Consider the following 15,970-nt stretch of genomic DNA (forward strand, 5'->3'; position numbering starts at 1 on the left):
CCGCACGGGCCCTGATCCAGTCCAACCCCATTCTGCCATGCAGGGAATCACAATCAAAGCATCCCTGACAGATGGCCATCCAGCCTCCGTTTGAAGACCTCCAAGGAAGGAGACTCCACTACACTCCGAGGAAGGAGTTTGTTCCACTGTTGAACAGCCCTTACTCTCAGGAAGTTCCTCCTAATGTTGAGGTGGAATCTCTTTTCCTGCAGTTTGCATCCATTGCTTCGGGTCCTAGTCTCTGGAGCAGCAGACTGGGCACCACAATTTGCTCCCTTCTGTGCCTCCTGTGCCCCTCCTCGCCCTCCCCAGGTGTGCCATCCCACTCCCACCTTTGGCTCCAGGAGTTTGGAGGCCCTGGGCCAAGAGACAGAGCCCCAGCCAAGGAAGGGACTAATGCCAGAGAGGAGGGCACCCAAGAGGCTTGTTCAAGGCAGGAACAGGCTTTCTTGGCTCGGCTTCATGGAAAAGGGCGTGTGCTCCTCCTGGCTCTTATGAAAGGCTCCTGGCCGCCCGCAGCTTCATGGGTCTGGCCATTCCTGCCCTGGGTTCGAGAGAGGGAAGTGTCAGCTGCCAGCCTGGATGAGAGGGGAGCACTGCTTGGAGGGCCACCAGGCTTGGCTCAGCAAAGGCACCGAGGGCCAGATGGTAAGGGCCAGTTCCTCTTGGCACAGGCTTCCCAGGCCTCCCTAGCAATCTGCCTTCATACTGGGGCAAGGTCAGGACACCTGGCCCTCAGAGGAGGAGGAGGAGGAGGAGGTTTACTCACAGCGCAAAGGGGGCGCCCAGCCTCTGGCTCCTGCCTGGCAAATGGAAGGAGGAGGAGGGAGATGCTGTTGGGATTGATGGAGGAACCTTTCCCCTTCACCCCGGTCGCTCCCTGGGCTTTTCAAGGGACTGGCATCAAGGGTTGGTGCAGAAGGCCTCTTTAGAAAAGGGCAGGCCAGGCTCCCCAGACTTCTCCAGGACCTTCCAATAGTAATAGCAAGCATTGAGGTTTCCTTGGGGGCTGCCTTCATGGCTGGGGGGCAAGGAGGGTCTCTGGTGCCATGGGTCACGTCGCAAAGCCCCTTTGGGAACAAGGCTGCCACTTCAGGCATGTGGTTGAGCCCCATGGGGTTTTATGAGCTGCTTCAGGCTCGGCTTGAAGGGATAGAAAGGGCACTGTTGTGCAGCTGGTGGAAACCTCTTGGCGCCTTGACTGCCACAGTCCACTTTTTGTGGTGCTGCCCTGGGAAGCTCTCTGGAAGCCCCAGAATGGCCCTTGGCCAGTGCTGGCCATTAGAAGCGGGTTAATAGTGACCCTTCACAAACTCCACTGGCCGGAAGCTGGTCTCTGGGTGCCTTGGGGGGGCTGTCTTTGGCCTCCTCCAAATGCTTAACTTCCTGGTTCTGGAATAGAGCACACCCCCCCTTGGCATCTGGAAGGGTCTGCCCCCAGGACCCTCCTCTCCCAGGAAGACCAAAAGCCAGGGATCCTCAAGTCCCATTGTCATAGAATCATAGAATCCTAGAGTTGGAAGAGATCCCAAGATGGACCCTGATCCAGTCCAGCCCCATTCTTCTGCCATGCAGGAACTCTCCATCAAAGCACCCCATTGAGAGATGGCCATCAGGCCTCTGTTTAAAGACTTCCATTCTATCCAGTGGGGAGTGAAATGGTGCCCTTTACACAGAATAGCAAAATCAAGGTTCGCTCTTTGGAATGTATATATATTTTTGGAATATCTCCCCAGCTGGATCCCTGGATAAAGGATCCCTGGAGATGGATCCCTGGAGATCCCTGGAGATCCCTGGAGATGGAGGGCCAAGTGCTTTTGCGGGGGGGGGGCTCTGCCTTTAAGACAGGGCTGTTTAACAAACTTATAACAATTAATTTCAAGCTTTTGGTTTTTTGTTGCTTTGCTATTTTTGTGTGTGCTTATTGTCTCTGTCATTTACATTTATACATATACATATATATATATATGCATGCCGCCTTGTTGGTTTTGGGCAAGTGTGTAGCTACGGTGGGGTTTGTGTCTGGCACAATGAGGGCATTACTTCCCAGATAGGGATTCTCTCCTCCTCCCAAATGCCCGTTGAAAACAACCCACATCTAGAGCTCCTGCTGCCTTTTCTGTCTCATTCGCCTTCTTTTGGGAAGGGCTCCTGTCCCTTTTCTCTCTGTCCCTTTTCTCTGAGGCTGAAGCCACTTTCGCTTCCAGATGAAGGCTTGTGTGGCTGCGATGCCAGAAGCACTGGACCTTGCAGACTTTTCTGCTGCGATAACCAACCTACTCACATTTATAGGGTTCTAAGGAGCCATGGTCTTAATTCAAAGTTTAGGCTGCAGTCTCCATTCTGGTCCATGGTTGATCCTAGATAGTATGGAGTTCTTTAACCATTTCAGCTTCCTTGTTGTCCAGATGGAATATTTCTTCTGTGGTCATTCTTTTCATGTTCTTTATGTTCGGCATCAGAGCTGCCTTTGCGCTTTCATCTTATTAACTGCCCCAATTCCTGAATGTCTTCTGATCATATTACGGGGTCTTTGTCCGCATCGTATTTGAGGCTGGAGATGCTGCTTCCTCCTATCTTCCCTCATCCTTTTTCTGATCCTAATTCTGCTTTTCTTATGACGTTTTCAGCATATCATTGAAGCAAGGAAGGAGACATTGCAATAGAAAGCCAAAGAGATTGTTTTGTTGTTTGCTGAAACGCTCACAGGGCTTTTGGGGCAAGCATTTTCTGAGGAGCGTTGCCCTTGGCATCCCTGAGGCGGCTGAGAGAGTGTGACTTGCCAAAGGCCGCTTTAGCTGGGTTTCATGCTAGAGCCAAGATTCGAACCCTGGTCTCCAAGGTTTATGATGCAAGGCTCCACTACGCCTTGCTGGCTTTCTAAGGACTTTGTACGAACATCCAAAACCAAAATGGCAGTACAAGCAATAACAGCGAATTCCCAGCGCCAGCCGCCTCCGTGAATCGCCTCCTTCGCTCCCGTCTCTCTCTTCAGGTTTATGCCAAAGGCTCCGGCTGTTGTTTTAGAAAACAACCGGTTTATTCCTTCAGGGCTTTAATTATTAACAGCCGTTTGAAAGGAATTTTGTATTTCGGTGTTTTCTGAACCATTCTACGTTTTTGTTTATTTCCAAGACCTTCTTGCTTTCTCCCAGATCCACCAAAGAGGAGAAAATGACCCTAAAGGATGCTTGTCTCAGATATATATATATATATATATATGGTTGTTGTTGTTGTTGTTGTTGTTGTGTGCCTTCAAGTCGCTTCTGAGTTCTGGCAACCCTATCATGAGTTTGCTTGGCAAGATTCATTTGTTTGTTTTTAACTAACTGTATTGTTGTATGTACAGCGCTGTGTAAATTTACAGCGCTTTATAAATAAAGGTTACTAATAATAAAATAATGTATTGATTTTAAAAGAAATGTAATACTACATTAATATACAAAATGCCTTGATATTCCCCCGTAGCGCCTCCCCAATACTCTACAACTATTGAATAGTCAAGCTTATTTCCCCATTACGTTACAAAAGGAAAGAAGAACGTACGCCTCTCTATTCTGCTTCTCTTTCCAGCATTGATTAGAGCGCGTCTCAAACGCCTCACCTTTTGGACATCCTTAACAACGTCTTTCCTTTTGAGATCCTTTTTCCTTCCCAATTTTCCTTATTCATTCATCTCCAGGGAGTTTATCACACTGGGCTGATTCTGGCATTAAAGAGAGATTACAGCGCATTGAAAGCATCCCGCAGATGGAGCGGAAATGGCGAGTAACTGCGCAAATGATTATCGTGCGCAGTTGCGCAAATAAAGCGATCTGAAATGCATTGTCCCTGTTTTGTCCCAAGAGCGAGGCTATGGACTTTGGGTGCAGTAAGGCCTCTGGCTCTCAGGATCACAGCCAGAACAAAAGACTTGTCCACACATTTCTTAAGTTCCAAACGCTTTACTGGTTATAAACACAAATAACATGAAACTGATTTCTTCTTTCTCAATAGTCCTTCCTAAATACCTTGCTCTCTTCTTGGTGGATTCTATCTTTCTTCTTCTCAGGACTATCTTTCTTCTTTTGTGGACTTAGCTTTTGGTCAAAGGAAAATACTCTCTTCTCCAGGCCTGACTTACTTGGCTGAAATCTTACTACAGACTGAGACTAACTAGAGGGAGACAGCATAAGACTGGGATGTCCCACAGTCCTTGTCTTTCTTAAAGCTGTAGGTCTCTATTTTCCCTTCTAAACTAATACATAGAAAAGCTAATATAATCTCAACTAAATATATGTCTCAAGAGCATCAAAGCGCATGACAGTCCCTGAAGTCCCAAAAGCAAAAAGATGTGCGTTCATGCTTCTTTGAGGCCACTTGAATGGCGGGTTTTGCGTGACGTCGTGTGAAATTCCAGGCTTTTCCAGGAGATTCATGGGATGAACGGCCAGGTTTGGCTTTTTTCACGAAAATGAGTGAATTTCTGCCAGCTTTTTCCAGATGTTGACCAGATTCCTTCAGAGGGAGATTGCCTTTACTTTCTTCTGAGGCTGAGAGAGTGTGGTTTGCCCAAGGTCACCCAGTGGGTTTCCATGAATGATGATGATGCTGATGAAGATGATGATGATGATGAGCCCACCTCTCCCTATGGATCAATGTAGGTTACAATAAAAGGAAATAAAAATACTTATCAGAAGATAACAATCAATACATAACCCAACAAAATCGTCAATTAAGCAATCCTCAACCCTCCACCACCAACAAAATAATAACAGCTGAATTCCTAGTTAAATGATTAAACGATTAAATGGAGGAGTAGGGATTCGAACCTGGTCTCCAGGGCTGTAGTCCAGTGCTCAAACCACTACACAAGACACACACATACAAGCCTAAGATACACAACTATGCAACCCTCAGGTGCAACCTCCGCAAAGGACCAAGTCCCCATGTTTGCGAGTGTTGCCCAGGAAATGTTGAGTCCAGAGAGAAAGGCTCCTCTTGCCTCTTCCTTTTCTCAAATATATATATATATATATATATATATATATATATTCAAAAACATTTTAGAAACAACACAAAACATGGAGCATCTATAAGCCGCACAACACATTTTTCTTAGTCATTTTGATTGAACTTTAAACCGATGGAACATTAGCGCCATAGAATAACACATCCATACAGTTCTGACATTCACCTCAAACACTCATTCTTTCCTTGTTTGCATCTTTAGTATTTACAGTTCAGTTTCCCTTTCTAATAAAGAGTATCTTAAAAAACCCAAAATCAAAACTCAGCTTATACCGATTTCTTCTCTTCTTATTACGTTATCCCTCTTTTATACTTGGATTCTATCTTAGCCTTGCTTCCCATTGTATTCCCATAACGACCGACTGTTTCTCCCCATTTCTGTGTCAGGCATCCCAAGGGTTCCTCCCATTCCTCTGGCTATTTGGCCTGTCCACTTTTCCATTCTCTGGGTAACGTGTCCATTAAGGCTCCTCCGGCCTCCGAAGACACGCTCCTCCTCCGCGTAACGCAAAGGCTGCCCTTGGAGGAGGCTGCCCAAAGGGTGCCATGGCCCTGGCCTTTGGGGCAGACCCACAAGGACCCTCCACCTTCGCAGGGAGAAAGTGGGAAATACACACATACGCAAGAGGAGGAGGTCACCTCTCTAGGGATCTCTAAGTCCTCCAGAGCAATTCTGTGGTCAAGATCTGACATGCATTTATGCTAGATAGGGTTGCCATCCCCGAGGACCTCCAAACCAGGGGAAATGTAGGACAAGGTTTTAAAATGTAGGACCTTTTTTTTGGTCCTACATTTTTAAACCTTGTCCAAGGCCTCCCTGGGGCCTGGGAGACAGCGTCTCCCAAGCCCCAGGCCAGGGAGGCCTTGGTGGACGCCGCTTCCAAGGCCTCCCTGGGGCCTGGGAGACAGCGTCTCCCAAGCCCCAGCGAGGCCTTGGAGGACTCCATGATCGCGGAGCTGCCTCCAGGGCCTCACTGGGGGGGGGGGAATCCCGGGGGCGGGGCCAAACTGGGGCGGGACCGTGTGGACCCGCCCCAAACCAGGAAAGCCCCGCCCCCAGGCGGGATATGGCAAGCCTAATGCTAGAAGACTCACAAACACCTACAGATGTGTTCTCTATAGGAATCTCTAGGTCCTCCAGTGCAAATGTCTGGCAGACTTTGACCATAGAGTCACATTGGAAGCCCTAGAGATTCTAGAGAGAACGTATTAATCAGATCTATCCATAACCAAATCTGCCAAAGCCAAAGCTGCAAATGTGGAGGGACAACTGTACTCTGGGAGCCACCTGGCGTCCTTTAGCCCCAGACATGCCCTGGTGCTCTGTCCGGAGGGCCAGTGGCCGTTTGCACATGTGTCCGGCTCTGCCACCACCACCGTCCATCGCTCCCTCTGAGGTCAGCTTTGACCACTTTGCTGGGCACTTTGTTATGACTTTGGAGGGAGCAACTGATGCCCGCATGGCGTGCCAAGAGATGGCAGTGGCAAGTGGCACAGCATCCTCCTGCCATTGCTCCAGAGGGCTCTGGGTTTTCCAAAAAGGTCCAGAGCAAAATGTAACTTCTATTAGTCCATTTAAAGAAGGGTATCCTTTGGGCTCAGTGCTAAACTGCCTTGGTGTCATCTGCGCAGTTTGCACCAGAACCAGGGACTGGACCCTGCGCTGTCTGGACTGGTCATTATGGGGAGGAGGGCAGGACGTGTCTTTTGAAGACAGGGCCCTAGATGCTCCCAGCCTGATGCTGCTGCTCTCCATGAGGTTGTGCAAGCGGCGCAGCCGTACAAAACATGGCAGAGAGTCTGCAGCAGCTCCGTCCGGAAAGCCGCTTGGCACTGCCTTCCTGCAAAAGTCGCGTCTCTCTCAGAGAAAAGGAGAGATTTTGAAAGGGGATCCACAATGCAAAGGCTTTCTGCCACCCCGGGAAGGGAAACCTTCTTAAGAGCTTTCCCTGGCATTAAGGCTGGCCCTGGGAAGCTCCTTGACCACCAGCCTCCATCGTCCAGCCATAAGCCATGGCCAGGACTCTGCCTAAGCCTATGGCTGGCATCCTGCTGGTCTTTACACACATGTAAGTCCCCATCTGCAACCATGTTGTGCTTTTCTGGCCATGGTGTAATGTCTGCATTCAGATCGCAGCTCCATTGGTGGACTTCCAGAAGTGTAACTGTTGGGAAAACGGTTGCGCTTTGCTCGATGGCGTGTGGCGCTTGATTCCCTGGGATTGCCGAAACTGCCCCGTCGGTTGCTCCCCACTTGCTTGCAGGAGGATGTGCACGCCATAAGAAGAGCACAGGCAGCTCTACAAAGTGATAGAAGATGTGGCAGTTGGTACTTGCAAAAAGAAGATAGAAAGGGATCCTGCAGCAGAACCTTCTAGGCCAGGGGTAGGCAACCTGCGGCCCGTGGGCCGGATGCAGCCCGGCGAGGCCTTGGGACCGGCCCCAGCCCGGTCCTCCCGCCGATTGCCGCCAGGGCCTTTGGGGGGCAATTGTCTATAGCAGCCTCAGAAACATGCATTTATATTAACATTTTTTGAAAAATCAGCAAATTTTTTCGCGTGTCCTCCATTTTTTTTAAAAAAAGTGTCTTCCATTTGAAAATTTTGTCCTACATTTGTCCTGGTTTATTTATTTTAAAATTATTTAATTATTTATTTTTTGGCTTCGGCCCCCCAGTTGCCTGAGGGACAGCAACCCGGCCCCCGGCTCAATAAGGTTGCCTACCCCAGTTCTAGGCTCACAAAGAGGAAAAGGGTTGTAACATAAGCCTTTGTAGGCTCAGTCTGCTGCATCAGCCCACTTCCCAGTGTTAGGAAGGATCAAATTAGGGGACTTTTAATTAGCTCAAATAATAATTAATAATAATTTGTTTTATTTATTCCAAATATCATAGCAGTGAACAGCAAGTAAGCTAATTTGCCCCCAACAGTCTGGGTACTCATTTTAGCTCCCTCCTCGGAAGGATGCAAGCCTGAGTCGAGCTTGGGCCCGTTTGCTGGTCTTGAACTCGCAACCTTGTGGTTTTGAGTGAATGGCTGCAGTACAGGCATTGAACCACTGCGCCACCAGGGCTCCTATGCCAAGAGGTGGCCCTAACAACGCCACGTGCCGGAATTGGGTCCCTATGTGAATACCGGAAGTCGCCACCATACCACCCAAGAGAGAGAGACTCGGATACCGATTAGGTGCAAGTAAACTATAAACATTTATTAAAGTCTTTTGTGGGATTTTTGGGGGGCTCTGTGAATGCCATGTTCTAGCAGAGTTTCTTCCTGACGTTTCGCCAGCAGCATCTGTGGCTTTGGCACCTTCAGATAATGCTTTGCCTGGAAAGAGTGGGTCTATATCTCCTGTGTGAGCCTGGGAATGCAGAGGGATTTGCCTGTGTCTTGTTCTGTATTGATGGCAGGCCTCAGGTTGGGAGGCTCATGCAAAAGAGGAGGATGAGTGTCTGCTGATTGGGGATCTTTATCTGCTGGGAAAGCCCCTGACTCTGAGTGGTTTCCCATTTGCATTTGCTGAGTCCTTATTTTGCTATTCCTCAGGACCGGTAGCCAAATTTTGTTCACTTTAAGGGTTTCCTCTTTCCTCTTGACATTGTCCAGGTGTTTGTGGATCTCAATGGTTTCCCTGTGCATCCTGACATGGAAGTGGTTGGCATGGTCCAGAACTTCAGTGTTTTCAAACAGCATTTTATGCCCAGGATGGTTAGTGGCATGTTCTGCTACAGCTGATTTTTCCGGCTGGCCCAGTCTGCAGTGTCTCTTATGTTCCTTGATCCTTGTTTGCACGCTGCGTTTGGGGGTCCCTATGGAGACTTGTCCGCAGCTGCATGGTATGCGCTAAATTCTTCCTGCGTTTGGGGGTCCCTATGGAGACTTGTCCGCAGCTGCATGGTATGCACTAAACTCTTCCTGCGTTTGGGGGTCCCTATGGAGACTTGTCCGCAGCTGCATGGTATGCACTAAACTCTTCCTGCGTTTGGGGGTCCCTATGGAGACTTGTCCGCAGCTGCATGGTATGCACTAAACTCTTCCTGCGTTTGGGGGTCCCTATGGAGACTTGTCCGCAGCTGCATGGTATGCACTAAACTCTTCCTGCGTTTGGGGGTCCCTATGGAGACTTGCCTGCAGCTGCATGGTATGCACTAAACTCTTCCTGCGGCTGTGAGAGGGTCTCTCTGGTCCTTGGCTGAGCCAAGCATTGGCTGGATTTTCTTTGTTGGTTTGTAAACCATTTGCAGGTTGTGCTTCCTCGCCACTTTCCCTATTCTGCCTGTGACTCCTTTGATGTATGGTAGAGATACCTTCCCTTTGGGTGGTGTTGGGATATAGCAACTTCGCATGCTGAGACCTTCTAGTAATGCATGTCTTTGGTATTTTATTGCTTACTAACAACCCCTACTCATTGCCACTCCTCATTTCTTGTTTACCCATGAGGACACCTAATTTCTTTTGTTCCCAAGAAGAAGAAGAAGCAAGGATGAGTCGCCATTACTATCTACTTACCTAGTAATCTGCTTGCCTGTGTCCAGAGCTGATGAAAGGATGCTGGGGTAGCACCTTTCTGGGATGCATGTTTTCTACCTCATTTTTCTTGCAACATGAAGCTAGACCTGTGTATCTCTTCATACACATGATTTTGTAAGTAAACTTATTCCTTTTTCACTTTTAACCAAGTGACTGTGTTTTTATTGGGGACACGTGGATGGGAGAGGAGTGAGCTAGTTGAGTTTTCCTGCTTGCCTCATATTCCGCTGTGTGAACTCTGCTACTAAGATTAAACAATCTTTCCTGAGTTTCTAACCATCCTCAAGAAAGAACAACATTTTCCCAACCAGTGGCTGCTTGCCTTCACTGCTCTGGGTTTTCCTGGGCCTGGCAGCCCTTCTGATGCCTGAGTTGGAATAAGCATTGGCCTGTAGAGCGTGGTCCAAGTGCTTCAGTTCATCTACAAACAGAGGGGCTCTGTTTCTCCCCCCATTCTCCCCATAGCTGGGGACTTAAAGGCACAGACAGAGACAAACATACACACACAAGCATCTGGGGACCCCCACCTTGCTTTTGGGGCTTTCTTGGCAGGTTGATTCAGATGGGGCGTTGCCGTTCCCTGAGGAGACTGAGAGAGCGTGACTTGCACCAGTCTCCCAGAGGGACTCCATCCCTGCTTTCTAGAGCCATAGTCCAATGCTCAAACCAAGCGCAAGGTTGCTTTGGACTGGTTTCAAATTGGTGAATTGCCTAAATAATGTGAAATAAAGGGTAGTGAATGAACCAATAACGTGAAACAAAGCGAAACCATGGGAACCGGAGGCAAGCCCTGCCGGAAGTGTAAAAAGGTCACAATCCGATTCTGCCCTTACTGCGCATCTGCAGGGATTCGAATTCGAATAGACTACGAAGGGTACATATTCATATGATAATTTCTTTTGCGTTGGCACTATTTTGGCTTTGCGGCAGGCGCTGTGTTTTTCTGTGCATTTGAGAACCATTTGCGTAAAAGCGTCCATTTTCAAACTGGCCCTACTTTCTTTTCTTTTCTTTTCTTTTCTTTGAACTTGGGAGACATTCCTCTCGTTTGACGTCGTCCCAAGTCTCTCTTCTTAGGGCTTTCCTTCTCCTTCCTTTTGCTGCGGACATATCCAAAAAAGCCCTTTTTGTTGTCTTTAACCTCTCTAGCAAGACTGAGTTCATTCTGCGCTTTAGCTTTTCTGACTTTACCCTACAAATGCCTGCTATTTCTTTGAATTCCTTTTTTGTGATTTCCCCCTTTTTCCATTTCTTAGACATCTTCCGTTTCAAACTCATCTCCGTTGAAAGTTCCTTAGTCATCCATCCTGGTTTCTTGAGACACCTCCCGTTTTTCTTTCTCACTGGAACTGTTTGAAATTGTGCCTTCAGTATCTCCCTTTTGAGAAAGTCCCATCCATCCTGAACTCCTTTATCTTTTAGTATTTCTGACCATGGAATCGCCCTCAATACTTCTCTAAGTTTACTGAAATCCGCTCTCCTAAAGTCTAGGATGCGTGTCTGACTATGCCTGGCTTCTCCTCTCCATTGTATAACAAACTCCAGGAGAACATGGTCACTTCCACCTAAGGATCCCACCACTTGCACCCCATTAACCAAGTCATCCTTGTTGGTTAGGATCAGATCTAAAATAGCTGACCCCCTTGTTGCCTCTTCCACCTTTTGGACCATGAAATTGTCTTCCAGGCAAGTGAGGAATGTGCTAGACCTTGTGGATTTGGCTGAGTTTGCCATTTGGCATCAAAGGCACTCTCTTCCTTGTTCCAAGCTCTGGATTAGCCTTATGCAGCTCTGCCCCGTCGGCAACGCCTTTGTGGGACAAATGGCCACAACTGGTTCTTGTGAAGATTAAGCCCTTAAAGCAACGGAGGCTCTGGATGCACAGCCAGCAGCCCTCCAGCAGCCCCAGGGAGCTGACCTTCAGGCTGGCCACAGCCAGCTCTTCCTCCACCGGAGAGTCTGAGCGGTCGACTGACCGACCGACCGACTGACCAGGGCAGATGGGGCCTGACATGTCTGTGGGCTCCTGAATATGGGTTGCCCTGCAGACTTGATACTAGCCAAGCTCTTGAATCTGTTTTGGCCATAAAGGGTCCCGCGTTGAGGGAAGCAGTGGCCCCACTGCCCTCTGCACCAGAGCCTTGTCTGCAGTCCAGTCTGTGGCAGATCCAGAGAAGGACAAGGAATGGGATCCCTTGACAGATAGGTTATAAGGTTAAGGAAGAGGGTGATGGGATTTATAGTTGGTTAAGTGAGAAAATCATAAAGGGCTTTGGCTGAAAGGGTGTTTCTAACCGCAGGGAATTTGCAAGAGCTAACTGTAAAAGAACACGGAGGAGTGATCTTTCTTTGGAGGTTTGCCTTTGGAATGCACTCCCTCGGAGGGTGATAGAGTCTCCTTCCTTGGAGGTCTTTAAACAGAGGCTGGGTGGCCATCTGTCAGGGATGCTTTGAATTGGATTTCCTGCATGGCAGGGGGTTGGACTGGATGGCCCTAGTGGTCTCTTCCAACTCTACGATTCTATGATTCTATGATTCTAAGTGGGAGATATTGAAGAGCGGCATAACGCTGTTAAGTTTTACTTTTGGGTTATGGGTGCTTTAACATTAAACGATATAGTTTGTTTTGTGATATATTAAAGATTGGTAGATATATATGTAGTTATTAGGGCTAACAAATAGCTATAGTCTAAATGGGTGTTTCTATAACTACTTAACTTAACCCTGTCTCTGCTCCTGTGCAATGCCAGGTCTATTAATAACAAGTCCCACATCATCTACGATCTGTTAGCTGATAGCAACTGTGACCTGGCTTGCATTACTGAAACCTGGCTTGGGCCTGAGGGGGATGCTGTGTGGGCGCAGGCCCTCCCTGCCGGGTTTTCAGTGAAGGACCAGTCCAGGTTAGGTGGGCGGGGGGGGGGGGGTGTTGCCTTGGTATATAGGAACACCTTGTCTCTCACCAGGAACCACATCCGTCAAACCTCCTATATCGAGTGTATTTACTTGACCCTGAAAGCTAGGGACAGTCTAGGGATTCTGTTGGTGTATCGGCCACCCCGTGCGCTAACGGACTCCCTTAACGAGCTGACACAGTTGGTCTCGGAGCTGATGTTGGAAATACCCAGGCTGCTAGTCCTGGGTGATTTCAACATCCCCTTCGCGGCCAACTATGTTCCATCCGGTGCGGCTCGGGAATTCATGGATACCATGGCGGCCATGTGCCTGTCCCAGCTGATTTCGGGTCCAACGCATTTTGCGGGTAATACACTGGATTTGGTTTTTTGTACGGATGCGGAAAATCCGTGGGCGGAAATAATTAATATTTCCCCCCTGTCATGGACGGATCACTTCCTCGTGGAGGCAAAAATCAAGGCTTCTACCCAGATCCCCTCCGGGGGTGGTGGACCTATTAGGATGGTCCACCCTCGAAGGCTGATGGAACCCAAGAGGTTCCAGGAAGCCTTAGAGGGACACATGGTTGGAAGTGACGGTGACTCTGTTGATGCCCTGACTGGTATTTGGAACACCGGTCTCTCTAGGGATATACACAGCATCGCTCCCAAGCGCCCTCTCAGGCCCGCTTCCAAATGTAAGCCCTGGTATACGGAAGATCTCCGGGCGAGGAAGCGGGACCTGCGACGGCTAGAGCACCGCTGGCGGAAACACATACGCTTAGCCGACAAGGCTCTCCTAGACCGCCTTTTGGAGGACTATGGAGAGGCGATACGAGCGGCTAAGAACTCGTTCTATGGCGCTCGTATCGCGTCCGCGGAGTCTCGTCCAGCAGAGTTATTCAGGGTAGTCAGGGAGCTAACTCAGCTCCCTCCTGCCCTGAATCAGATCCTTGAACCTTCTAAGTCCTGCTGTGACTATTTTAACAACTTCTTCGCGGATAAAACCTCTCGGATAAGCGAGGGTCTTAACGCCGGCATTAGTGCAGAACCTAGGATAGAGGTGTCCAGAGCCTCCGTGGACTCTGTTAAACTGGATCAGTTTGAGTTGGTGAGTACCGATGATGTGGACAAGATCCTTGGAAGTGTTCGGAAGACAACCTGTTCTCTCGATCCCTGTCCCTCATGGCTAGCGGCTCAGGGGGGACCGGTTGTAACCTCGTTGTTACACCGGATTATAAATACATCTTTGAGGGATGGGCAATTTCCATCCAGCTTAAAATTGGCCATTGTAAAACCGCTGTTAAAAAAGCCCTCCCTCGACCCCCTGATGCATAATAATTATCGGCCAGTATCGCTATTGCCATTTTTGGGGAAGGTGATCGAGAGGGCGGTTGCAATCCAACTTCAATCGATCTTGGATGAAACGGATTATCTGGACCCATTTCAAACTGGCTTCCGGGCGGGTTACGGGGTTGAGACGGCCATGGTCGCCTTGGTCGATGATCTCCGTCTGGGCATCGACAGGGGAAGCGTGTCCCTGTTGGTGCTCTTGGACATCTCAGCAGCTTTCGATACCATAGACCATGGTATCCTTCTGGAGCGCCTGGCAGAGGTGGGGATCGGGGGCACTGCGCTCCAGTGGTTCCGCTCCTACCTCTCTGGGAGGTTCCAGATGGTGCAGCTGGAAGACGTGTGCTCCGATAAGAGGGCCCTCACAACTGGAGTCCCTCAAGGAGCCATTCTGTCTCCCATGCTATTTAACATTTACATGAAACCGCTGGGAGAGATCATCCGGAGACATGGGGCGCGGGGTTATCAGTACGCTGATGACACCCAAATAGTTTTCTCTATGTCTCCGACTGATGCAGTGACCGAGGATGGCGTCTCTCCTCTCGTGGCCTGTCTGGAGTCGGTAATGGGCTGGATGAGGGAAAACAGCCTGAATCCAGAGAAAACGGAAGTACTCGTGATAGGTTCCCATGGCCTGGGGATGGCGGTAGTTCCACCTGTCCTGAACGGGATTATGCTCCCCGTGAAGGACTCGGTACGCAGTCTGGGGGTGCTCCTTGACTCGTCGCTCCACCTTACATCTCAGGTGGATGCGACGGTCAGGAGCACCTGTTATCAACTTCGGCTGATACGCCAGCTGTGTCCCTACCTGGGCCGGAGGGACCTTGAAACTGTAGTACACGCTCTGGTAACCTCTCGCTTGGATTTCTGCAACGCACTCTACATGGGGCAACCCTTGTACCATACTCGGAAGCTGCAATTAGTGCAGAATATGGCAGCTCGACTGGTCACTGGAACTTCCAGGGCCAGTCATATAACTCCAGTGCTTAAAGATCTACACTGGCTGCCTATTCGCTTCCGGGCGCAATACAAGGTGTTGGTCATTACCTATAAAGCCCTAAATGGCTTGGGCCCACGGTATCTGGAGGACCGCCTCTCTCCATATAATCCGCCCCGCACACTCAGATCATCCGGGCAGCAACGTCTAAATGTCCCAGAGGCCAGATTGGCTTCCACCTCTAGGGGGGCCTTTACCATCTCGGCCCCCAAACTCTGGAACCTGCTTCCCGTTGAGCTCCGCTCAGCTACCTCCCTAACCCAATTTAAGAAGGGGTTGAAAACCTATTTTTCCGAGCAGGCCTACCCCTGACTCTTGTCCCAGATTTGCTTTCCTCCCTTTCCTCCTCCTTCTTCAGCATTGTTAGCTGGCACGAGTTTTATTGTTTTTATTGTATTGGTTTTAATGTGTTTTTAGTATTATTGTATGCTATATTATTGTATGCTTTCCTGTTGTACACCGCCTTGATTTTAAGAAGGGTGGTATATAAATAAATTTTTATTATTTTATTATTAATCTTCCACATTAAACTGGCCCCAATGACTGAATCCTGGAAAGCTGCTTGTTCTCCTTGTGGGATCTTCACATGGAGAGCAAACGGCCCCAGACCTTCATACTGCTGCCCTCTTTTCCTCCTTAAAGTATCCAACTCAGGAGCAAGTCAGAATATTGGGTCACATTACGCAGTTATAGCATCATGGTTCCACTTTAACCGCCCGGTTAAAGGCCCCTTCCTATAGCGTCCCTCTCAACGAAACACTTGCTAATGCAGAGGCATTGGGTTTTTCCATCCTCAGGAGACATTTGGCTACAAGACCCAAGGTTTCCGGAGGGCTCTGTGCATCGCTGGATATGTCTTCTCCTTTGGAGTCCTCTTGCTCTTCTTCTACTGGAGGCCAGAGTGGGACGTCTGGGCCAACTGCGCTCCCTGCCACCTGGAGGAGGCCGACACCCTTTTGCTGCAGACAGCGGTCAGTCCCTCTTGGTTTATGATGCGCGGCGCGGACGGAGGGGGGCTGGACCGTTCTCGGTCCAACTGGGAGCCATGAACCTTTTACATGCTCTTCCATATACTCTCCCTGAAGTTCAACACTCTGGCACTTCACTTCTCAAGTTTCTTTAACTCTTCCCAATAAAAATCTGATGTCTGGTCATTAAAATACTGCTATCACCTCTGGATTGTGTGA

At 49.1% G+C, this 15,970-nt stretch overlaps 1 protein-coding gene across 1 annotated transcript in view; it reads left to right on the forward strand.

The window, feature by feature from the left end:
- Window positions 1–6,320: 6,320 nt before the first annotated feature.
- Window positions 6,321–15,970, forward strand: part of LOC149324321 (putative cation-transporting ATPase 13A5) — a 51,984-nt gene continuing 42,334 nt past the window's right edge. Inside the window, exons 1-3 of the mRNA XM_089488740.1 lie at window positions 6,321–6,494; window positions 9,624–9,653; window positions 15,581–15,754. Of these exons, the coding sequence (XP_089344866.1) occupies window positions 6,321–6,494; window positions 9,624–9,653; window positions 15,581–15,754 (378 nt within the window). The remainder of the gene's footprint in view (window positions 6,495–9,623; window positions 9,654–15,580; window positions 15,755–15,970) is intronic.

The sequence above is a fragment of the Sceloporus occidentalis genome, unplaced genomic scaffold (assembly GCF_023333645.1).
Source record: "Sceloporus occidentalis isolate IW3139 unplaced genomic scaffold, rSceOcc1.0.p SCAF_1, whole genome shotgun sequence".
Taxonomy (NCBI): Eukaryota; Metazoa; Chordata; class Lepidosauria; order Squamata; family Phrynosomatidae; genus Sceloporus; species Sceloporus occidentalis.